Here is a 25658-nt window from a genome sequence, read left to right as displayed (position 1 = left end):
TCATTTATTCATACAAAACACTGACCTATGCACCAGGCTCTGAACTAGGTTCTCAGGATACTATGGTGAGCCAAAAGAGATGGTCTCTGTGCCATGGATCCTTCTCACTAGAGAAGAGAGGAACCCCGACAGGGAATTAACCAGGAATAAGCATAAGAAGGGAAAGTCCCATGAAGTGGGCGAACCTTGTCTGGGGCTTGTAGTGAGTCTGACTGACTGGGCGGAGGATGAGCGCAGGGGCTCTCTGGCACGAGCGGCAGCAGATGCAGTGATCCTCAGGAGTGGGGAGCGGACTGGCACAGCCAGGAAAGGAGGGGAAAGCCTGCACGGCTGTGCCCAAGGGGACGAAGGGGAGTTTTGTAAGAGACACACAGAGAGATAGAAAGGTCCCGTCGTAGAGAGTGAGTGGCTTGCACAGCGTGGCTGCCAGGGCTCTGGGCAGGGCTCTGGGCAGGGCTGGGTCTGGGCAGGGCAGGGTCCAGGCAGGGCTGGCTCTGGGCAGAGCTCCGGGCAGGGCAGGGTCCGGGCAGGGCAGGGTCTGGGCAGGGCTGGCTCCTGGGCCAGGCTGCGGTCCCTTGTCAGGTGCGCGAGGGAGGGGCTGTGGCTTTTGTGCTTGACTGTTGGTGTTGGGGGGTGGTGTGGAAATGATTAATCTCCTATAAAACAACTCAGTAAATTGTTTCAAGTTTTCCCAAAGAGAAGAGAAGATCTGGGAGTGCCTTGTTCAGGATTTCCCTGCCTCCGACACCAGTTTGACTGCCTGTTGCTCTTGGGGTGATGCCTAATCAGATTTCTAGTTTTAGACTCAGCTGCTGTGTGAAGCCTCGAGGGGGTGAGTCAAGGGGAGGGGCGCTCTGGGAGTCCAGTGTAGACGGCTCAGACGGCAGCCCAGTGTGCGACGACGAGGACGACGACGACGATGACAGTGATGATGATGTCGTCATCCTCATCGTCCACTGGGATGGGAAACGGAGGCAGTGAGTGAGTGGATGTGACATGACCCCAGAGGGTAAAATCAGTAGCCCTAGACTGTGAAAGAGTAGGAAGGAGGCATTAGAATTAGTCCCCAATTTCTGACACGTGGATACATGGAGCTGCCACTTACGGAGATGGGCAGCCGCGGTGAACAGTGGAGCTGGGACAGTCCCTGAGTTCAGCCGTAGACCTGCGGGGTGTGCGACATCCAGGAGGGGACTGAACTAGGCACTCGGATGTAGAGCCAAGCCTGGACTTGAGAGAAGCCGGCTGGGCTGGAGATACACTTCGTGAGTTGCTGGCATGTGGAGGTTTGAAGAAGGAAGGTTGATGGTGGCTCCATAGGAATCCATTTACTTGAAGTTACTTTTAGGGTGCCCAGTGGAAATGATAGGGTGAGGAAAAGGTGAAAATGGGAGGAATGGAACATTTTTCTCAGTTGCTGCTAGAAATTAGAAGAGGAGAAAAAGGAGTAAAAGAGCATCTAGAGAAGGCTTATCTAAGATAGAATTAACTGTGTGAGTCTGGGGAATTTAAGTGATAATTTCCCCTTAGGGGAAAATTAAGTGTGAGGAAGGAGTGCAGGCTTAACTAGGTAATGATACCAGGCAGTACCACGAGTCCCAGCCGCACTATCGAGTCGGGTGTTGGCCTGATCCCCCCAAGGTAGACGGAAGGAAGGATTGCACTTACATTTAGGGAACATTTGCAAAGCGGTTGCTGAGTTGTTGGTTTCCTTTAAAACTTGAGGGAATTCTTGTGTTAGCGATCTTTGTATTCTGCATTTGAACATACTTCTTTGAATGGATGATGTAAAATACTTTCAGGATCAAGAACGGGATTGTGGTTTCATAAAATATTAGGTCCCAAAGCTTAGATTATAAGTATTAGAGATGATTTAGTTTTCAGTAGTTCAGACTTGATCCACAAGCATGAACTGCATTCTCCTTAAATGTGCCTTAGCCTAGGGAGAGCTCTGTGATGCCATCGAAGATGCAGGATGCCCCCAGTTCCTTGCGGAGCTCAAACCTGAATTGGCAGGCTTTGACAGCCCATCCTTATTGCTCCAGACACCGTTCACCTCCCAACATTTATTTTATGGAGCCATTAAAATAATTCATTGTTTCTTAATTTTACAGGAGTACTCATTTAACAAGCTCCACATTTTGATGTGATAGACACAGACGATCTGTAAGGTGTGACCGTAGTATTGCATATGGAGGAATACTGAGTTAACATGATACTGAATAGTGAGGTCCTTTATCTGTGGATCCCGAGATCCTAAAGCATTATAAGTTATATTTTGTAGTAGCCTTATACACTTGGAAATAATAGCCAGTATTATTTGTTGAGCATTTACTCTGTGTTAAATATTGTATCTGCGTTGTCTTACTTAAGTTTCACAGTAACTGTCTGAAGAAAATGATTGCCCCCCCCGCCTTTTGTAGATTCAGAAATTGAGGCTTAGAGAAGTGAGAAGTGTGAAGTACCTTACCCAAGTCCTCATACCCAGTAGGTGTGGAGCTGAGCTTCAAACCCCAGTCTCTGAATTTAAGGAACATCTTAAATTTTGATGATTCTTGGGGCGCCTGGGTGGCTCGGTCGGTTGGGTGTCTGCCTTCGGCTCAGGTCATGATCCCAGGGTCCTGGGATCGAGCCCCGCATCAGGCTCCCTGCTCAGCGGGGAATCTGCTTCTCCCTCTGCCTGCCGCTCTGCCTACTTGTGCTCTCTATCTCTCTGTCAAATAAATAAATAGTCTTTAAAAAAAAAAAATTTTTTTTTGATGATTCTTGCCAGATTCCCTTCTGAAAGGGGAGTGACCATTTCCCTGCACCTCAGCCTCACCAACATCTGCATTTTTGCAAAGTGCTAAGTGAAAAATTCTTAAAATTCACAGATAACCAGTGAGGCTGGTTTTTCCTACTTTTTAGGTATTTGATTTTCTGGGAGTTTCCTTTGGGTTTATCTTTGTAATTGTTATGTGCGTCAAGTCGTATAGTTTAAGTTTTACCTCAGAAGGCAAAGAAAGGCTACAGTGTTAGTTGTGCTTACGCAGTTTCACCCAGCTTCTCTTGTGAGCACTTTTCTTGAGTTCATAGGATTCCGAACTAAATCTCTTAAGTAAGCATATTTCTGTACGTAGATCATATGAATTTGTTTCCACAGAGAAAGAGAAATATTCTCTAGATTAGCGTGGTACCCTCTAATGCCTACAGACAATGTTTCTATCTGTGTGGCAGGCACCCTATTACCCACCCCAGGATGTCAAGAAAAAATTCATTAACTTGCTTTATTTTTTCTTCAGGTTTGCCTGCAATGAGATTTCATTCTCTACATTTAAAGGACATCCTTTCTGAGCTGCTGTGAATAAATTTGGAATGATACTGTATATTTTCATCTAATGGAGAATTAGCTGTACCTTGCATAAGGATTGCTACACTGGACGACTTCAGAATATTACTCACAATGTCATCAAACAGGAGTCAGAATCCCCATGGACTGAAGCAGATTGGCCTTGACCAGATATGGGACGACCTCAGAGCTGGAATCCAGCAAGTATATACCAGACAAAGTATGGCAAAATCCAGATACATGGAACTCTACACGTATCCTACTGCTTGAGCTGAAATTAATTTGCTTAGAATTTTGATTATTCACTAGTACGATCTGTGAATTGTTAGAAGTTTTGCATCGTGTTTTCTCTTTCCAGCTCACCCTGTGATATAATCAGAGTTCTTTTTGTAGCTTTAAAAATGAACTCACTCTTTAAGTTTTTTGACCAGAGGTGAAATTGGCTAGTTGGTTAGTCTAAAACAATGCTGTTCAGTGTAGTAGTTACTCGCTCCATGTGGCTGTTTACATTTGCAGTCACTTAAAATGAACAGTTCCTAAGTCATGGTTTCTGTATTTCAGGTGCTTGGTAGGTGGCAGACAACTTCTGTCATTGCAGAAAGTTCTGCAAGGGTCAACTGTAGTTACAATACAGTAACTTTCTTTTTTTTTTTTTTGGTAGTAAAATAGAGTGCATTCTTTGCAGGTGGGTATGTAACAGTCAAGTGGGTAAATAATAGTAGGTGTTCTTTCTTTTGAACTTGAAGTAGGTAATGTAATTTCTTATTCCGTTTATCGACACCATTATATTTCGGGAATGCAGGATGATGTGCGGGTCCTTGTGGCATAACTGAGAGCAGCCCATGTGATCGAGTCTGCCCGCTGGGCCATGTGGTTGAAGTTTCTGTTTTTGCCAGGCCCCAGATCTACCTGCCCCTCGTTTCTAGGTCAGGATCCTTTTTTATTTTGGTCAACATACACCTCAAGTCATGATTTTTGCCTTGGAATCAAAAGAAACCTGTGCGTTGATGTCTTTCTTTTTTTTCCTTACGCCTACAAGTTCTCATCAACGTTGAAGTTTCTGGTTTTTTAAACCCTGTAGTACTGTGGGCTGAAATAGTTTATTCTGGTTTTTTTTTTTGAAGTCTTCTTTTTCCCCAACCAGTACACTAGGAATCACATTCCTGTTTCCTAGTCTTGGCTATCTACCTCGCAGGAGGTTACAACATAAGCATACTCAGGATTCATATTTAACCTCCATCCTGATGTTCTGTGACACAGTTCACGATCCCTGGAGTTGCGGGCCCTTTTTCACCCAGAGTAAATCTGAGCCGTGGGTCACTTGTAGCAGACGCTCTGCAGGGATAACATGCCAGGACATGCTGGTCCTGCTGCTGCTCAGTCCCTGCCAGTTGTGCGGTCAGGTCTCCGCTCAGCTGCTGCCGTCGCTCTCCTGAGCTGGACACGCTTAGCCCCCCGCCAGCTCTCCCACGGGAGCTGTGGGCATGAGGGGAATAGTCCAGGTGGTGGCCTTTCTACCCCCTTCACCGGCCTGCTGCAGACTTCTCTTTTATAGAAACTCAGAATCTCACAGAAAAGCAGATCAAGCCAAAAAAAATAACAAATTCTTTTCACAATACATTCATGATGATCCATGTCTACTTTGAAATAACCGTCTAACCCAATGAATAATGTATTTGGACATTTTCGTGTTTGTTTTAAGATGTTATTGATTTATTTATTTGAGAGATGGAGCGAGCACCAGCGGGGGTGGGGGAGGGGCAGAGGGAGAAGCAGGCTCCCTGCTGAGCAGGGAGCCCCATGTGGGACTCGATCCCAGGACCCTGAGATCATGACCTGAACCACCCAGGCGCCCCTGGACATTTTCATCTTGTACTTTTTTTTTTTTTAGTAATCTTTGATATGTTTTTGCTTACCTAATGAACATGGTTTATATCAAATAAACTTAAGCATAAAGGTATTTTCTAATTTTTCCAAATGTAAGCTACTATTCTCATATATATTTTTCCGTGCTTTGAAAGTAAGGCTCTAAAGGACATAACTGATTCACAGAAGAAATGCAAATGACAAAATATCCCACCTCATAATTATGGAAGAAATGAAGAATTAGAGGTGCCTGGGTAGCTCAGTCAGCTAAGCGTCTGCCTTAGGTTCATGTCATGATCCCAGGGTCCTGGGACCAAGCCCCGTGTTGGGCTCCCTGCTCAGCAGGGAACCTGCTTCTCCTCCAGCCCCTCCCCCTGCTCGTGCTTTCCCTCCCTCTCTCTCTCTCTCAAATAAATAAAATCTTAAATAAATTTTTTATCCCAAAACTGGAAAGTTTTAAAAAGAAATGATTATAGCCAGTGTTGGCAAAGAGTGGGGGTAGATGAGTTCCTATAGTTAGATGGAAATGTTAGTTTGCTGTGAGCTTTCTTGAGAGAAATTTAGAAATACAAAGACCCAAATGTACTTTGGCCCAATGTTTCGTTTTGTTTTAATTTTTAATCCCGTTGTAAGGAAATAGTGATATTCAAATTGCTGTTAGAAATATTTTAATAATAGGAAACCGTGGAAACCAACCTTAGTATTCATCACTAAGGTTGAAGTGGAATTTAAAGGTTATAAATAGCCAATAAAAATACACTGAAGAGTATTCATTGACATGTAATATTGTCTGTAACAAGGGAGAAGCAGGATACAAAGTGGTACGTGTCCCATGAACCCTCAGCACACCCTCTCTGCTTCTGAAAAACAACATAGCACCGTATTGAAAGTAGCTCTCCATAGGTATTGGACTTATAGGTGGTATGTTTTTTTAAAAATTTATTTATTGAGGGGCACCTGGGTGGCTCAGTCGCTTAAGCAGCTGCCTTCGGCTCAGGTCATGATCCTGGGGTCCTGGGATCGAGCCCCACGTCTGGCTCCCTGCTCGGCAGAGAGCCTGCTTCTCCCTCTCCCTCTGCCTACCACTCTGCCTACTTGTGCTCTCTCTCTGTCAAATAAATAAAATCTTTAAAAAAAAAAAAATTTTATTTGTTGAGAGAGCTCACACATGCTTGCACACGGGGTGGGGAGGAAGAGGGAGAGAATCTCAAGCAGACTTCATGTTGAGCGAGGAGCTGGACACAGGGCTCGATCCCATGACCCTTAGATCATGACCTGAGCCAAAACCAAGAGTTGGATGCTTAACTGACTGAGCCATCCAGGTGTCCTGATATTTTTTTTTATAGATAAGTTTTAAAATGCTCTTCTGTGCTTTTTAGATTTTCGGTATAGAAAATACATATTAAAATATGGGGCGCTTGGGTGGCTCAGTCGTTAAGCATCTGCCTTCGGCTCAGGTCATGATCCCGGGGTCCTGCGATTGAGCCCCGCATCGGGCTCCCTGCTAGGCCGGGAGCCTGCTTCTCCCTCTCCCACTCCCCGTGCTTGTGTTCACTCTCTAGTGGTTTCTCTCTGTCAAATAAATAAATAAAATCTTTAAAAAAAAAAATAAAATACAGTTTATTATTTGTTTTCATTATGCAAATATAGGTCCTAGTTATACTTACTTGTAAAATGCTGCCTTTCACTACTGACCTTATAAAAATAGTTTTTAGGATTGACAAATTGTATTTATCTTTGAGAGAGAACCCACAGAAATTATATTGCATATAGTTGCCCCTAGAAGCAATTTTTTTGTTTATTAGTATAAACATGATATGTTCAGGTTTTTTCCTTCTAAATTTTGAAGATTTATTTATTATTTTGAGAGACAGACAGCTCGCGCACGAGCAGGGGGAGGGGCAGAGAGAATCTTGAAGCAGACTCCCCGCTGAGCGTGGAGCCGGACGCCAAGCTCGGTCTCAGGATGAGCCAAAATCAAGAGTCAGACACTAAACCGACCGAGCCACTCAGACGGCCTCTCCTTCTAAATTTGATTCATAGTACACCTCGAGCATTTTCAAGCATATTTATGTTAATCGCAGTCAGTTGCAGGCAGACATTGCTTTTGAAATAGACTGTGGATGTGGATTTGCTTTATATGGGATATCCCTTTTCAGAACCATACCTAACAACAGCCTAGTGAGAACACGCTTCTCTTACAATTTTACAGACCAACTCTACCAAATGGTAGGTGGTCTCGGGGCTCTTGCATATTTGTACAGGTGATACGTGTGTTGACATGTGAAGATAGAAAGTATTTTTAATGCAACTTTTAGTGTAGTCTTTCCAAATGATTTTAATACAAGTTAATTGTTTAAAATTCCATTGTAAGTTCCAGTTGGGTGAGAAGTGGTGGAAAAGAGTTCTCTTTAGTTTTGCTTCTTTAGTTGAATTGACTTCTCTTTTAGAAAATGAAAATGGTTTGAGTTTGGTGGTAACTAAAAGTCGTGGAGTGATTCCCCATATGTGTTTGCTTTAAGTGGAAGGCATGGTGCTGGGTGGGGGGGGAATCACTGGAGTCACCCACCTTTCCCCGAAGCGCCAGCAGTCCTCCCCTTGTCTTACAGCTGGATGTGTGCGGACCACTCCTGCAGGGGGAGACGAGCCATCCCTACAGTCCCTGCAGCAGGGAAGGGCTGGAAACATCTGCAGGAAAGTGCGCACGTGGGGAGCTTTGCCTCAGACCCCTTTGCATCCGATGTGACCCCTTTCAGTGACTCTTCCCTACCAGTCCTGCAAAAGTATGCCTTGGCAGATGATTGAACAGATCTGGGGCGACGGAAGAGTTGTACGGCCTATTTGGGAGACAGAACCAGGCTTGGCTCTTTAACGCAAACTGCCACACCACCTACCACTTACCGGCCTGCCGGCGCTGAGAGGCCTGGACAGACCACCGAGTGAGAGGCCCCGTGTCTGCTCGGGTCCTCAGCTGTTTTCTGCCCAAAGGCTGTGTTGCCAAAGAAACTCCAGAGAGCTTTTTGAAAAGACTCTCAAAAGTTATAAAAGCCAAATATGTGTGTTTGTTAGACTCTGGCTGCCTTAGTATAAAACAGCTTACCAACTGACTCCTAAATGGAGCTTCTATTTTGTTACCTTTTAGATTTTTAGTTTATTTTTACCTCTTGATGGTTTCCTCTTAATTCCTGTATTTAGTTTATCCTCATAGTCTATTTTAGTTGTTTTTGGTTTAAAAATAATTTTAGATGTGACCCATTTTCTTCTAAATACTGGTCATCTTTTGTTTTTATACTCTTCATCTAAAGTAAGTGATGTATTAATACGAAGTTATGCGTGTGTTAGAACAGCGGGTGGTAAGTGTAGTCTCTGGAAGCAAAGCGACAGAAGGAGCCCCACTTCATGAAGCAAGAAAGCATCTGGAAACCTGAGGGCTGTGGTTTCCCCACAGCAGGAAAAAAACACACCCAGTCATTGAGGAGTGAGTGCATCCATTTTAGAGTCCTTCTTTCGATATGGATTATTCTCCCTTCCAGATGCTGCACTCGAAATACTCTAGCAGTGTCTTTCCTCACGTCTGATTCCAGGGTGACTCAAGGAAGGACTAGCTCCCCTGGATAGAAGACTTCTCTCCAGCAGCTTCTGATACACACGAAGAATCTGCTTTTTCCTTTTCTGATAACATTTCCCCACATATTACAGTTGATTCAAAGCTAAGATAAAAAAAAATGCAAACTGAAGATTGTGTGTTGTCAGAGCTATATAAAGTCTGTTTAGGGGGGTGGGCTATGGTTCTTGTCTTTCTGCTGACTCAGCCTTGATTCAAAGCACCATCCATGCCATTTTTTTGGTAAGAGGTGGTTTGCTGCTCCCTCAAAAGTATACGCCTAGGGGCACCTGGATGGTGTAGTTGGTTAAACGTCCAACTCTTGGCTTCTGCTCAGGTCATGATCTCAGGGTCATGAGATGGAGCCCCGCATCAGACTCTGCGCTCAGCTGGGAGTTTGCTTGAGGATTCTCTCTCCATCCTCTGCAACCCCCTTTCCTTCCCTCTCTTAAAAAAAAAAAAAAAAAGATACACCTATTATTATCTTCCGTATCAGCTTTGTGTCTGTTTCTTCTTCATGAATACAGCAAGTAGGGGTTCCCTAGGCCAGCAGTTTCCATGAAGAATAGCCGGGCTTTAGGCTGAAGTCTTCCACAATTGGACACAACCACTCTTTGTGGATTACAACTACCTGTAGGAAAAACTATGTGAACCCAAGAGTAGATCTATTTGGGAGGTTTTTAAAATGGAATTTTTGTTTTTCAGATCAATAATCCTTTTGTAAAATTTAGAAGTCCAAAACGCATGGTGAAAAGTCCACCTCCTTTCCCTCCATCTTCCATTTGAGTCTGGGCATACCAGGGGTCCCTGTAGCTGCTTTCTTGGGCACATCTCTCTGTTACCTGGGCACGGGCACCCACACACACACAGAAAACGGGTGTTTATATTAACTTAAAAATCACCTTTAACACAAACAAATCCTCAATTGTAAGTAAACATGTATCTGTGTTATTTTGTGCAAATGGTTCGCTGGTAATTGATCCTTACAGAGAACTTGCTCTAAGCCATCCCCGTGAGGGGACAGAGATGGTCTGAGTGCACCGCATTTGAGCTTACAGCTAACCACTTATAGCTGTTCCTGTGTCATCTGGAGACAAGCATCTTCGTTAGAGACAACGGAAAAATTTATTTTCCTTTTCCTCTGTTACTCTGATAATATTTGTACTTTAGTCAGAATTAGGAATCAGCCGAACAGTTGGTTGAGTTACCTGAATGCTGTTAGAAATGCTGAAGATAATACTCTGAAATCAAAATTACTTTTGGCAGATAGTCCTCCAAATGTGTAGTATATTTTTTTCTGTAATTCATATGTAGGTCACTTTGTTTAGGTAAATTGTAGGATTCTGGCTCAGATGTTATGATTTTGTACCCTGTTTTATTTTCCTGTTCTGTAGATATGTATTCTGGCTTATTTTTTTTATTTTATTTTTCTGTTATGTTTCAGGTATTCTTATATGTTATTTCAAATGCCTAATGAAATGGAAGATGATGGTGCACATGGGGTGTGTGTGATGGAATATTTATGATGGGATATTTTGATGGTCTCATTTCGTTAATTACAAAATCTATAATGAGTAGTGCAGACAGGTAATATTGCATAGGAGATAGGAGGGAGAAAGATTTTGACCCTGGCAAAGTTGGAGAGTTCATGAACCAGTACAATTTAAGTGGACTTCAAAGGATGACTATAGATATGGAGAAAAGAAGGGATAAAAGTCTTGCCGAGTTTGGTTGGAGGGAGAAAGATGGATGAGAAAGCAGGAAATAGCACTTGGACACGGCATTGGCCAGCTTGAATTGTAATATAAAAGTAACTAGATGAATTGGTGAGTTTAACTGGCTTGGATAAATGGGTGATGCCACATTTTAGTGAACCTTGAAAACCAGGTAAGGGAGTTTGTACATGTTTTACTGTTTTGATTTTGGAAGTGTAGGTTCTATAGAGTTTAGATATATGACTTGAGAATTAATGACTTGATATCAACAAATTTTAGGAGGCTTAATTTGGAAACCATATGGGACTAAAACAAGAAGTCAAAGACAGCAAGAGACCAGCTTGGTCTTAATAGCAATAATCCATGTGGGATAGTGCCTAAGTTCTGAACTAGGCAGTGGCAATAGAAATAGGAAACAAAACGAGCCAATTTCTGGGCTTCTGGTTACAGATGAAAATTACGTTTTGACTTTCCCATTTGTTACATCACTAAAATGATAGTAAAAGAACTTTAAGATCAACAAAGACGAAGGATGGAAGAGAATAAACACCGTAGGTGAGAATTCAACAAATTTCTTTTGAGAAAAAAAAAAAAGTGTACTTAACTCTGATGAGCCCTGGGTGTTGTAATATAAGTGAATCACTAAATTCTACACTTGAAACTATTACACTGTATGTTAACTAACTGGAATTTAAATAAAAACTTGAAAAAGGAAAAAAAAGTTTTGGAAGTTGAAAGGCCGAGGAGGCAGCGTACTGATTACCAGGCCGTGGGAACCTTGGTTTAGAGGTGCTCAGAGGCAGACGTGGCGGGAAAGCCACTGTTCCCGCAGGGCTGGAGAGGCTCAGGATCGGAAGCCTCCGGTGTGGCAGGAGGTAGTGTGAGACGGGCCAGTGCTGGGGAGATGAGGAAGAGATCCCAAATCTGTAAAATTAAAAGCCCATCATCTGCCTCTACTCCCAAGTACAGAACAGTTGGCAGCCAAGAGCGAATGTCCCTGGCATACAACTTGTTGCTTGTATTTAGAATACATCGAATGGGACCGTGTCAGAAGACAGGAGGCTTAGAGGTCGGCGTAAGTAGGAACTATCAACACTGGCTACAATAGAAAGCATCTGGAGTGATGAGTCCCCAGTTACCTATCAAAATCCTGGTGGCGAAGCTGGAGACCAAACAGTTCTCTGGAACAATGAATGGCCCTGAAAAGCCAATCCATTTATCAGCCTGAGAGGAGGCAGCAGTGAAGTGGCCGGCTCACCCGCTGGGGCCCAGCAGTCTCACACAGGCCAGTGGCATTTCCAGTGGGTATTTCAGTACCTTACCGTGATGAGTACTAAGGAGTAGTAGTCGTGTGAAATAACAGGATCAACAAACAGAACAAAAGGGAACAAGAGAAGCTGATGATACAGGGAACAGAAGAAAAACGTTTAGAAGTTAGCATTGTCAGATAGAAGAAGCTTCTTATTACAGTAGTAAATTAGGGACAGGATGCCATAAAGAAAGACCTCATGGTTCAAATGATAACTCAGATTTTAAAAAGAAAAGTAATAGAGCTAGAAGAATAGCAGAAAGTGAAATAAAAGGGCACGAAGCTTTGGAGACTGAGAACTACCCAAGAGGCCTAATGTCTGACTGTTAGAAATTCTGGAGAAAAACAGAAGAGGTGATATATATTTTTTTTAATTTGTGATATCTTTCTATAAAGAGAATATAAAATCATTTCTCAGAACTGAAGATGCGAAAATTCTAATGCCCAAGATAATGAGAAGATCAATACCAGGAACAAATTTAGGAAATCTCTGTGTACAGAGAATTAAGAGATAACCACTAACCTGTGGATGGAATTTAAGGGAGCAGGATAAAGTTCCGGAATTAGTATTGTCCAGTTGGTCTAGAGAGCAGCCAGTCTGTATTGGAGCTGAAAGACCAGGGACCCATCGTGAATGTTGCCAGGATTAAAACCATGGGTACCATGAGTGAAGAAACACTTTAAATTACCAAGAGCAGCATATGGGACATACCAAAAGCCCTCAGCTGTCCTTCACAGAGGCACAGTTATGGAAGAGCCAAATAATCTAGCATCTTCTTCCTTTGTATGGTATCATAGAGTTGTAGGGGTTCTTTCTGTATTTAGGGCACCAGTATTTTGTCACATAAGTTTTGCTAATGTTTCTCCCAGTCCAAGGCTTGCTGTTCCTTTTCTTAATGGTGTCTTTGGATGAACAGGTGTTTTTTATTTTGAGGAAACCAAATTTAATTTTTTTTTTTTTTTGACAGTTACTGCTTTCTGGGACCTCTAAGAAACCTTTCCCTAGGTCACAAAGATAATGTGTTTTCCTCATAAAGTTTCATGGTTTGGGCTTTTACATTTAGACCTAGAATCCGCCCTGGATTAACTTTTGTATATGGTGTGAGATAGGCTTGAGGTTAATTTTTCCACCATATGGACATCCATTTTTAAATCAGCCTCATTTATAGAAAAGACATCCCCAATAGATTGCTTTGGGGCCTTTGTTAAAATTAAGTGAGAGTGTAAGTATGGTTCTATTTCTAGATTTTTGTTTCGTTGATCTATATATCCATCTTACAAGACCAGTGCTCTAACCCCTGAGCTATGGAGCCATATATATCCATCTTAAAGGAATGCTATCTTACTACTTGGTTTGTGTTTTGTGAAATATTTTTGCATCTCTGTTCATGTGGGATATTGACTGCTATTTTCATTTTTTGTTTCTTGATCACATGATGAAAATTCTTGGGAAGTCACCTAGTGTGTCTTCCAACTTTGTCTCCGCTCCACCAATTATTGGAGGTCCTTTGCATTTCTCTATAAATTTTTTATTTAGTTTGTTGACTTCTACTCTAAAAACTGCCAGGATTAAGATTAGGATTGCATTGGGGCACCTGGGTGGCTCAGTCGTTAAGCGTCTGCCTCCGGCTCAGGTCATGATCCCAGGGTCCTGGGATCGAATCCCACATCGGGCTCTCTGCTCAGCGGGAAGCCTGCTTCTCCCTCTCCCACTCCCCCTGCTTGTGTTCCTGCTCTCTCTCTCTCTCTGTCAAATAAATAAATAAAATCTTTAAAAAAAAAAAATTAGGATTGCATTGAATTTTTTAATAATGATTTTATTGAGATAATGATTCACGTGCCTAACAATTCATCCATTTAAGTGGTTTTTCAGTGGTTTTTAATATATTCAGATGTGCTCAACTGTCACTACAGAAAACTTTAGAACCATTTTCATTACCTCACAAACCCTATACCCTTTAGTTACCATCCCTTACTCTCTCCACCCTTAGTAATCTGTCTGTAAATCTGTCTTTTTTTTTTTTAGATTTTTTTTTTTTTTTAATTTATTTATTTGACAGAGAGAGACAGAGAGGGAACACAAGCAGGGGGAGTGGGAGAGGGAGAAGCAGGCTCCTGGCAGGGCAGGGAGCCCGATGCGGGGCTCGATCCCAGGACCCCGGGACCATGACCCGAGCCGAAGGCAGGCACTTAACGACTGAGCCACCAGGTGCCCCTGTAAATCTGTCTTAATAGATTTGTCTATTCTGAACATTTTGGGTAAATGTAATCCTATAATATGTGGTTTTATGGGCAGAATTGTGTATCCCCCAAATTTATATGTTTAAGCCCTAACCTCAAAGTTTGGGCCTTTGGGGGAATAGTTAAGGCTAAATGAGATCCTAAGGTGGGCCCTAAGCCTATAAAGTTGGTGTCCTCAAGAGGAAGAGACCCCAGAGAGTGCTATCTCCAAGCAGGAACAGAGGAAAGGCATGTGAGGAGACAGGGAGGGGCAGCCATCTGCAGGCCAGGAAGAGCGACCTCACCAGGAACCAACCCTGATGGCACCTTGATCTTGGACTTCCAGCCTCCAGAACTGTGAGAAATTAAATTTCTGTTGTTTAAGCCCCCCAGTCTGTCGTATTTGGTTATAGCAGCCTGAGCAGACTAATCCCCGTGGTCTCCTGTGACTACCATCTTCCATTTACCATAATGTTTTCAAGTTTCCCCCATGTTATAACATATATCAATATTTCATTCATGTTTATGACCGTACGATACTGTGCCAGATGGATACACATTTTGTTCACCCATTAGTTAATGGACATTTGGGTTGTTTCTGCCTCTTTGCTATTGCGAATAGTGCTGCTATAAATATCTGTGAACTGTATGGACATAATGTTTTCATACTCTTGGGTAGATACCCAGAAGTGGAATTTCTGGGTCACATGGGAGCTCTGTGTTTAAGCATTGTGCATAACTGTTTCCCAAAGTGGCCATACCGTTTTACTTTCCCACCAGCTGCGTGTGAGGGTTCCAGTTTATCCACATCCTGACCAACATTTGGTATTGTCTTTTTGATTCTAGCCATCCTAATGGGTATGAAGTGTTATCATTGTGGTTTTGACTTATGTTTCCCTGATGACTAATGATGTGTCAATTGGCGGTTTTTATACCTTGCTTAAAAAAATGTCAGTTAAGATTCTTTGCCCATTTTTTTAATTGGGTTGTCTTTTTATTGAATTGTAAGGGGTTTTTTTTTATACTAAACAAATATTTATCAGATATATGATTTACAAATATTTTCTCCCATTCTGTGGATTGACTTTTCTTTTTCTTGATTGGACTTTGATGCAAAAGTTTTAAATGTTGATGAAGTCCAATTCATTGATTTTTTTTTTTTTTCCTTTGGTTGCTTATCCTTTTGTTGTTATGTCTAAGAATCCCTTGTTAAATCCAAGCTCATAATTTAGTCTTATGCTTTCTTCTACGTGGTTTATAGTTTTAGCGTACACATTTAGGTCTTTGATCCATTTTGAGTTTCTATGGTGTGAGGTGCAAGGTTGAAAATTCATTCATTTGTGTGTGCCTGTCTTAGTTGTCCGAGCACAAGTCTTTGAAAGGCCGTTTTCCCCCATTGACAGGTGTTGGCACCTTTGTCGAAAATCATTGTCCACACACACGTGGATTTATTTCTGGATTCTCTATTCTGTTCCACTGATCAAAATGTCTATCGTTTCCAGTACCTCTCTGTCTTGATGACTACGGTTTGTAGAAGGTTTTGAAATCTTGAAGTATGAGTACTCCAACTATGTTTTTTCAAGATTGTTTTGGGTTTCCTTGGAATTGCATACGAATTTTAGAATCAGCTTGTCACTTCCTACAGAGAAACCAACTGGGATGCTGATGGGGATTGCATTGGATATGTCTATCAATTTAGGGAGTGTTACCATAGTGTCCTCCTACCTTTTCTAGTGTAAGTATTTGAAGGTACAAATTTCTCAAAAGAATTTTTACCTTTGTTCCACAAATTTTGGTATATTTTATTTTCATTATTATTTAGTTCAAAACATTTTATAATTTTCCTTGTTATTTCTTTTTTGACTCTTAAATTATAGAGAAATGTTTAGTGGGAAATAGTTGGGGATTTCCAGGGCAGCTCATTGTTACTGATGTCGAATTTAATTCCATTTTGGTCAGAGAACAAACTCTGTATGATATCAGTCCTTTAAAATGTATCAAGGGCCATTTTAATGGCCCAGAAAATAGCCTGTTTGATGAGCATTATCATGGACTGTTGAAAAGGATATGGATTCATTGGGTGTAGACCGTGGTGTGCTGGAGCACGATTGTGTCAGCTTGTGGGGGAGGGTTGTGCGCTTCTCTCCCCGAGTCCGTGCGCACTCGTGTCATGTTAGTAGCTTGAAATCGGCTGTGGTGGAAGTGTTATGCCAGATTTTGTTTTGTGTATTTTGAAGCTCTATGAGGAGAATATACATTTATGATTATCTTTCTAATAAATTGACCCTTTTATTATTATGAAATGTCCCTCTTATCTCTGCTACTATTTCCTTGAAGTCTCTTTTGTCTGGTACTACTTCAGTCTCTTTAGCCTTTTTATGCCTAGAGTTTGCATGATAATATTTTCCGGTCTGTTTACTTCAACTTCTCTGTGTCTTAAATTGTTTCTCTGGTAACAGCATATAGAGTGGTCCTGCTATTTGTCCCTTCCAATCATCCCTGTCTTTTGATTGTAGGTTTTAGTCTATTTTAAGTATTAATAGGTTGATTTTTAGGTCTACCATTTTATTTTTTTCTGCTCTTTAAAAAAATTTGTTTGTTCCTACTTTCCTCCCTTCGGGTTATTTGAAATTGCTTAGAATTACATTTTAATGTGTCTGTTGGCTTGTTAGCTATTCCTCTCAGGTTGTGTGTATGTGTTACTGCTTTAGGGATTACAACATACTTTTTTTTCTTTTTTAACCACAGTAGACTCTTCAATAACATGGGTTTGCACTATGTGGGTCAACTTACACTCAGATTTTTTCAATAAATACGGTATTTCAGTGTAGTTTCTCTTTATGATTTTCTTTTCTCTAGCTTACTTATTTTAAGAATACAGCATATAATACATGTAACATGCAAAATGTGTGCTAATTGACCGTTTATGTTTTCAGTAAGGCTTCCCGTCAACACTAGACTGTTAGTAGTTACGTTTGAGGGGAGTCAGAAGTTATATGTGGATTTTTGACTACATGGAGGGTCAACACCCTCAACCCTCTCATTGTTCAAGGGTGAACTATATTTTGAGTTAATATTGTAGGAGGTCAGAGAATGTAGAAACCTTTTAACTGTAGAGTTACATCTTTATTATTATATCTACATATGCTTTAAAACCCACAAGACAATATTACAAGTTTTTGTTTTAAACCATCCTTTGTATTTTAAAGAATTAAGAAAAAAAATCTTTTATACTTACCAGATATTTCCTGTTTCTAATGCTTTTCATTCCTTTCTGAAGATCTAAGGTTCCATGTCGTATTCTCTTCCCCCTGAAATGCAAGTGTGTACTATGTGAAGTCTCTTAGTTTTACTTTATTGGAAAACACCTTTATTTCGCCTTCATTTTTGGAGAATGCTTTTACTGGAAAAAGAATTTGGATTGATAGGCATTTCTTTTTTCTTTCTTTCAACATGGAAAGATGATGTTAACTACTCTGTCTTCTGGCCTTTCTCGTTTTTGATGAAAATTTAGTGGTAATTTGAATTCTTTTTTGGTATGTTACAAGTAGCTTTTCCCTGTCGGCCTTCAAGATTTTTTTCTCCCTTTTGGTTTTCAGCAGTTTATTTTCATTTTCTTTCTCTCTTCAGAATTGATCATTTTTGTTGGTGTCTCTGCATGAGTCTTACCGCCATTCCGCTCTCAAGCCCATACAATAATTTATTCTAGGTAATATAACATTCAGTTCTAGAATTTTTCTTGTAGTTCCTATTTTTTACTGCAGTTGATGTTCATTTATTATATACATGTTTCCCCTTCTCTTCTTGATTATAGCTGTTGTGGGTGCTCTACATTGTCTCCTAATTCCAACATTTGGGTTATCTCCAGGTTGGTCTTTTGATGATCTCTCCTCTTGAGAGTGGGTCTTATTTTCTTGTTTTGTTTTGTTTATATCAACAAACTTGGATTAGGCCATCGCCTTCTTCCATGACTAGAGTACCCTTCAGTATAAACTTCTTTGGGTTGTTCTCTGGTGTCTTCAGACAATTGGTTTTATATTTCTTCCAGTTTGTAGTTGCTCTCTGCCCGAGATGCAGTTAGATATACTGGTCCCAGCCGCAGAACCAGGTTAAAGTACAACGTAAAGTTTCCATGTCGACTAATGTAGGCCCCACAGGGATGTGAGTATCGGGTTGCAGGCAGATCAGAGGTAGGGGTTGCATTGAGCTATGTTTTCTGTCAGCAGAATTTCAGTAACTTATGCAAAGGTTGATTGGTCAAAGAACATTCCAGGCATATGATTTGAAGATACGTACATATCCGCCCGGACAAGTCACCCTCTAAATCAAAAAACAGTTAAGAGTGGTTGCTACTGCGGGTGGGGGAGGGTGAACCACAGCACTCTTGCTTTTTATTATAACTTTTTCTGCATTCCTTCCCTAACTTAGATATAAGTTGTTAGAAGAAAACTCAAGTTTTAGCAAGCAGGAGCCTAACCACTACCATCCGTAGCCTCTGCTGACTGCTTTCCACGCCTGACGGAGCAGTGGGGAGGGTCATCCTAATTTGGGAACATATGTGGAGTTAAACTCGGGGTAGAAACTTTAAAACAGCTTCTAAGAGGTTTCCTTTCCACTACAGTTGTGCCTTTTGGTTTGTCCCGTGAAGCCTGGGGTTCCTTGCCTTGTGTCCAGGTCCTCTTTGAGGAGGTGGGGCGGGGAGGAAAGAATGGTGGGGAGAGAGTGTGTTCTCAGTGCACTGGCCTTTCCTCTGGAAAGAGTACTTGGTGAATAAGAAAGAATTCTGTGCCTAAAAGGTTTTTTTAAACCCCAGGCCTGCTCTTCAGAAGGAACAGCTATTAAAGTCCAGAGAGATGCCTGGCTGGCTCAGTTGGAAGAGCATGTGACTTGATCGCAGGGTTGTGAGATCAGGCCCCACATTGGGTGGAGAGATTATTTAAATAAAAACTTAAAAAAAAATAAAGTCCAAACAGATACATCATCTTTTTTTTTTTTTTTTTTAAAGATTTTATTTATTAATTTGAGAGGAGAATGAGATAGAGAGCATGAGAGGGGGAGGGTCAGAGGGAGAAGCAGTCTCCCCGCTGAGCAGGGAGCCCGATGCGGGGCTCGATCCCGGGACTCCAGGATCATGACCTGAGCCGAAGGCAGTCGCTTAACCGACTGAGCCACCAAGGCGCCCCCAGATACGTCATCTTTTATCTCCATGCCCAAAGGGACCAGACTAAGATGCAATTATTCTAAGTTGCCCTTTCATTTATTGGTGTCTTTTTAATATATTTTAATACCGGTCTGTGAATGTACCACAGTTCATTGATTCTAGGTTTGGGGGGGTAGGTTCCAAGTGCATCCTCGTGTGGGTGGCATGGTACCATAGTCAGTCAGATGTCAGTCATGACACAGTGGTCATTACCTGCACCTGCGGACTTGGCTGCACCCTGTTCTGTCAGCAAACCATTATGGACCTTCTGAAGAATCTGCCCTGAAAAAAACCTTTTAAGAATTTTATTTTATTTATTTATTTGAGAGAGAGGGGAGAGAGGGAAAAGCAGACTGCCCACTGAGCAGGGAGCCCAACATGAGGCTCGATCCTAGGACCCCAGGATCATGACCTAAGCCAAAGACAGACAGTCAACCAACTGAGCCACCCAGGTGCCCCTGAAAAAAACTTTCAATATCATGCAAGCTTAGGACCAAAACTTATAAAATGGGTGGGAGCCAGATGAGAAGGAAATCCTTGGTTCCTCTGTGGACATCTCTTGGGCAGTGCTGACACACTTAGTGAGCCAGAGGATGGTGGTAGGTGGAAAACACCTCCTTAACAAGGGTCATTAAAGACTCAGCAGAGTAAAAGTGTGTGAAATCTTTTAGGAATGTCTCAAACAGTTCATTTAACTTTACTTACAAAGAGTGTTAGGATAAATCTGTTTAAGTCTAAACAGCTAATCTTTAAGTAAGTAAATATAAAAATTCCATCTAAGAATGTCATATTTTAATGGACAGCATTTTCTTAGTGGTACTTAAAGTAATGATATATTATGATTGGTGTCTTAGATGAAATTTGGTAAATACATTGCAGTTTTTATAACCACTCTATATTTTATGATATTGTTAAAAGCTGAGTACTGTATCCTCAGGTGAATCCAACAGTGTATTTAACTAATTCCCTATGTTTGCCAAGTAGATTGTTACAAGGTTTTTGCGATTGTGAACAATGCTGTGATAGTTTACTAACTGAGTATTTTTATACTTCTGTGATAATTTCCCCATGATAAATGCTTAAGAGTATAACTGCTGTATCAAAAGGAATGCACTTGAAGGCTTTCGAATATTTCCAAATTTTATTCCAGAAAAATCGTAATTGTGTATGCTCTGAAGCTCCCATTTTCCTGCACTTCAGCTGTCATTGGGCTTAATTTTTTTTTTAAGACCTTTGTTAATTTAATAGCTGGAGATGCATATATTGCCGTGAAATAGAAGTCAGTCTGGGGGCGCCTGGGTGGCTCAGTTGTTAAGCATCTGCCTTCGGCTCAGGTCCTGATCCCAGGGTCCCGGGATCAAGCCCCGCATCGGGCTCACTGCTCAGCAGAAAGCCTGCTTCTCCCTCTCCCACTCCCCCTGCTTGTGTTCCCTCTCTCTCTGTCAAATAAATAAATAAAATCTTAAAAATATATATATTAAAAAAAAAGTCTGAACAAGGTATCCTAAGAAATTTCTTGGAGGGGCGCCTAGGTGGCTCAGTCAGTTAAGCATCTGCCTTCAGCTCGGGTCATGATCCCAGGGTCCTGGGATCGAGCCCCACGGCGGGCTCCCTGCTCAGCCGGAAGCCTGCTTCTCCCTCTCCCTCTGCCTACCGCTCCCCCTGCTTGTGCGCTCTCTCTCTCTCTGTCAGGTGAATGGATGGAATCTTAAAAAAAAAGAAGAAAAGAAAGAAAGGAAAAATAGAAAAACCTTGTATTTGGGCAAGGAGGGGTGAAGCTGCTGTTTCCATGGGAATCTTCAGTGACAAGGTGAACTGGAAAAGTAATGGACTCACTCTGCCATGGAGGCAACTAGAAAGTAGTTTGAGCCAAGTTCTGGATGTGAGGGGAGTGGAGAACGTCTGTCTTGAGAATTTGTTACCTTGGGTTTGAGTTTGTATTACCAGCTTTTGGAGGGGATTTCCCCAAGCTGGGAAATTAAAGTTAGCAGAGGAGAGATTCCACGAGAACAAGTCACATAGAGTGAAAGGCAGAATGGGAGCCCCAAGAACGTCGAACAAAAGGATCTTTAGAGGGTGCCTCTAAGTATGTGAAAACCGGTTACAAAAAGAATCAAAAATACAAAGGTACAAGACAGGAGAAATAAGACAGACTTTAAAAAGAAACTAGAAACTAGGGGAGGGAGGAAAAAAACCAGAAAATTCTATAGATGTAAAATAAAATGTTTAAAAGTAAACAGCAAATTTGACACAGGCTCTTTCAGAATCACTTAACTAGATGGAAAATCAAGAAAAACTAGAAAGTTTGGGCAAAGAGAAAGTGATGGAACAGAACTGAAGACATGAATTGAGGTATGGAAGGTGACATGAAAATGTTTGACATACATGTATTAGAAAATATGGGAACAGAAATATTTGAAGAGATGGCAACCCGAGAATTTTCCAGAACTGGTGAAAGGCAAAGTATGCATGTCAAATTTCAAGATAACCAAATAAAGTGCATTAACTCCAGAATGATGTAAAAACTACAGCAGAATAAGGAATCCATCAATCCAATAGAAAGAAAAGAAGAAAACAAAGTACAAACAAAAAAAAACAAGACGGTAAAAATTAATCCAAATAGCAATGTATAGAACAGTATGTAACAGTACATTTATATTTTGGTTTTATGATAAAACCAAACTTATCCATCAGAGACCGTCAGACTCCCAACATTTTTTTTCCAAGAGTGCATTTTGCTGTGGTTTGCAATAGACACACCAAGGCACAGAGATGTAAAAGTTGCAAATAAAGAAATGGAACAAATATATTTGAGGTAAATTCTAACCAGATAGGAGTAACCATACTGACATCTGATCCAGTGGACTTTCTAAGGCACTATTTTGAAGAGTAAACACAGTTACCTCCTAGTGATAAAAAGAACAAGTAATCAGTGATATTATTCAAAGTTTATACACTTGTTAACGGCCTCAAAATATATGACAGATATTTTAGAGACATATAAGAGAAACTGGCAAATCTATAATTAGGGAGATTTCCATAAAAAAATTCTCAATAATAAACAAATCACTAAGATTTGAAAAACAGAATTGACCAGCTTGCTCTAATGGTTCCCTGTATCCAACAGTTAGAGAATGGACATTCTTTTCAAGCACATGTAAAGAAAACACATTCAGCTATAGCTCTTATCCCATTTTAAAGAAACTGTCAAAGTGGGCACCTGGGTGGCTCAGTTGGTTGGGCGACTGCTTTTGGCTCAGGTCATGATCCTGGAGTCCCGGGATCGAGTCCCGCATCGGGCTCCCTGCTCAGCAGGGAGTCTGCTTCTCCCTCTGACCCTCCCCCCTCTCATGCTCTCTCTATCTCATTCTCTCTCTCAAATAAATTAAATAAATAAAAAGAAAGAAACTGTCAAAGAAATAACATTCTCTGATTAATTCTAAAATGAAATTATGCGGTTTTTTTTTTTTTTTTTTTAAAGATTTTATTTATTTGAGAGAGAGAGCATGAGAGGGAGGAGGGTCAGAGGGAGAAGCAGACTCCCTACTGAGCAGGGAGCCCGATGCGGGACTCGATCCCGGGACTCCAGGATCATGACCTGAGCCGAAGGCAGTCGCTTAACCAACTGAGCCACCCAGGCGCCTGAAATTATGCGGTTTTTAAAAGGTAAAAAAAAAAAAAGTCACTTTGGAAATCTAAAAAATCCTAAATAACTCTTAAGCGAACTAATAATGGAAAAGAGAAAATACAACTGAACAGTAAGGAAAACCCATACATATCAGACCAGTTGATGTGAAGAAGAAAATCTGTAGTTTTAAATGCTTATATTAAAAGGAACAAAAATTACAAAGCTAACAGACCAAGGATTTCTAGAGAATAAAGAAGTACATTAAAAAGGAACAAAAAAAATAGAGTAATAAAAATAAACCCTAAACTGGTTCTCTGAACGATTAATCATAAAAATATTTACATCACAGAACAGGTTTTTTAGAAGAGAAGACTGGACAAATGGACAGTGTAGTTGAAAACTTCGCTGAAACGGACAGTTTTCTAGAAGCAGCAATACCTAGAGTGGAGAAAGGATAGATCATGTCATACGTGGTTTGTGAATCATTGCATATCCATGCAGAGAAATATAAAATTATATTTCTTCTTATACGATTTTACTTTAGGGAGATAAGAAATCTCAGTGCAAAATCAGATGTAGAAGAAAATGCACTAGTACTGGTGCCTTAGCAGAGAAGAGGATTTCCTAAGAAAGTGTAAGCCATAGGAGAAAATCTGTGAAAATTTGATGATGACAGATTAAGAATTTCTCTTTATATGGTGCTTTCCATAAAAAAAAGTTAGGCTACCGACTACAAGAAGATAATAACTGGACAATATAATTGATAACAGTAGGGATTTTCACAGTAAACTGCCAAGTCAAAGAGAAAGCTCAGTATTTGTCAGTCTGTAATACTTATTACGTGCTTACATTTTTAAAGATGTTTTTCAGGCAAAATTCACCTACTGCAAAATGCAGAGATCTTAAGGGGATACTTTGAATTTTTTGACAGGTATATACGCCCAGGTAAACGGTATCCTACTGAAGATACAGAGAGTTCCCTGGAGCCCCTGATGGTCAGTCTTCACCCTCCAAGGAAGAAGAAATCACTCCTCATTTTTAGAAATCACTCCTCATTTCTATCAATAGATGAGTTTTGCCTGTTTGAGAACCTCCTATGAATGGAACCATACATATCTGGCTTTTTCCCTTCGACATGTTTTTAAGACTGATTTGTGATAGATGTATCAGCAGTTCATTTTTTTTTTTTTTTAAGATTTTATTTATTTATTTGACAGAGAGAGACACAGCGAGAGAGGGAACACAAGGAGGGGGAGTGGGAGAGGGAGAAGCAGGCTTCCCGCTGAGCAGGGAGCCCGATGTGGGGCTCGATACCCGGACCCTGGGATCCTGACCTGAGCCGAAGGCAGACGCTTAACGACTGAGCCACCCAGGCACCCCAGCAGTTCATTTTTTAAACTGCTGAGTAGTATTCTGCTCCATGCGTCTTCCACCATTTGTGTAAGAAACTGCCAAATTTTTCCAAAGTGACTGTATCATGTTATACTCTCATCATCAATGTCTGAGCAAACTCTGTTTTTGAAAAGATTATGAGGGATAGGACAGAGAATATACGGGAGAGAAAATGAAAATGATAAATTCCTAAGCTGCTTAGTCTCCTTGTAATCATACAAATGCTGATGAAAACCATGACGAGCCATGATTCGGATGTAGGCAGTGAAATGCGTGCACCACTGGTGGCTGCCGGTGACTCGTGCACATCCGACAAGGTGTCATCAAGTGCATGGCGGCCCTCTCCTGTCACCTGCCAGTTCTGTACTGTGAGAAACTCAAACATGTATGTGAGGGAACTTGCTAGTACTGTTCTCTGCAGCTTTGTTTGTAAATGCCCCAAGTTGGAACCCACCAAGTAAGTGATCATTGGTGGGGTCCGTGGACAGGAAGATGGGTAATTTCTTGTAGCTCTGTACTGTATCCAGCGTTTGAGTATAGACGGAATAGTGATTTTGTGCACAGTTTCACAGCAAGCTATGAAGACATTCCCAGGAATGCTGTGCACCAAATCATGGGGCTGTTTGCCCCCAGGGAAAGTGGAAGGAGGAGTGGCATTAGGGAGGAACACTAAGCAGGTCTGTTGCAAAATCTGTCCTATTTAATTTCCTAAAAATTTGAGGTGGGATGTAGGTGGAATGAGACAAGCATGGGAATATGAGATTTGTCCAAACTGGATCATGAGTTTATGAGAGTTCACCGTGTGTTAAAATCTGCCATTCTTGTACATTTGAAACATTTAATAAAATGATTCATTGTTTTAAGGCATAGTTCTTTGATTACTGCTGAGGTTAAAGTTTTTTTGTTTTTTTTTTTCAGACTTGGCCATTAGTAGGTATTTTTTTCAGCTTTGGGATTTTCTCTTGGTACACTCTGCCCATGTTCCTGTGGAGGTTAACTTTTTCACATTGTTTTTAATTACTTTAATTGCTTAAAGATAGTAACTCATTGAAGATACCTTTTCCTGAAATATTTTCAAAATTTCAGATTAAGTGCTTTGATGACTTTGCTAAGAAAACCCTTCCCCAACCTTAGATCAGGAAAATGTCTGTGTGTATTTGTTTTATGGTTTCGGTTTGTATATTTTAATTCTTAATCCATTTGTGATGTATTTTGGAGTATGGAATATTTTTTGAAATCTCCTCTGTCTTTACCCACCGACTTGAAACAAATAGGCCAGAATATTTTGTCTTAGGGATTTTTCTTTCTGAATCAGTGTTGTTGTCTTTCAGTTAGCTTTAGCCCAGAAATACTGCCTGCAAACTGAAATAGTCTGAGTGGTTCTCTGCCTTAGCTG

At 41.0% G+C, this 25658-nt stretch overlaps 1 protein-coding gene across 6 annotated transcripts in view; it reads left to right on the top strand.

The window, feature by feature from the left end:
- The window catches only part of CUL1 (cullin 1), a 100345-nt gene that overhangs the window by 32661 nt on the left and 42026 nt on the right, over window positions 1-25658 (top strand). For all 6 annotated transcript variants that reach the window (XM_032401383.1, XM_032401384.1, XM_032401386.1 and 3 more), the window contains exon 2: window positions 3282-3582. In XM_032401383.1, coding sequence (XP_032257274.1) covers window positions 3443-3582 — 140 coding nt within the window. In that variant the 5' untranslated portion in view covers window positions 3282-3442. The remainder of the gene's footprint in view (window positions 1-3281; window positions 3583-25658) is intronic.

The sequence above is a fragment of the Phoca vitulina genome, unplaced genomic scaffold (genome assembly GCF_004348235.1).
Source record: "Phoca vitulina isolate PV1807 unplaced genomic scaffold, GSC_HSeal_1.0 scaffold4, whole genome shotgun sequence".
NCBI lineage: Eukaryota > Metazoa > Chordata > Mammalia > Carnivora > Phocidae > Phoca > Phoca vitulina.
The sequence above is the reverse complement of the archived record's forward strand: the minus strand, read 5'-3'. Positions and strand labels throughout refer to the sequence as shown.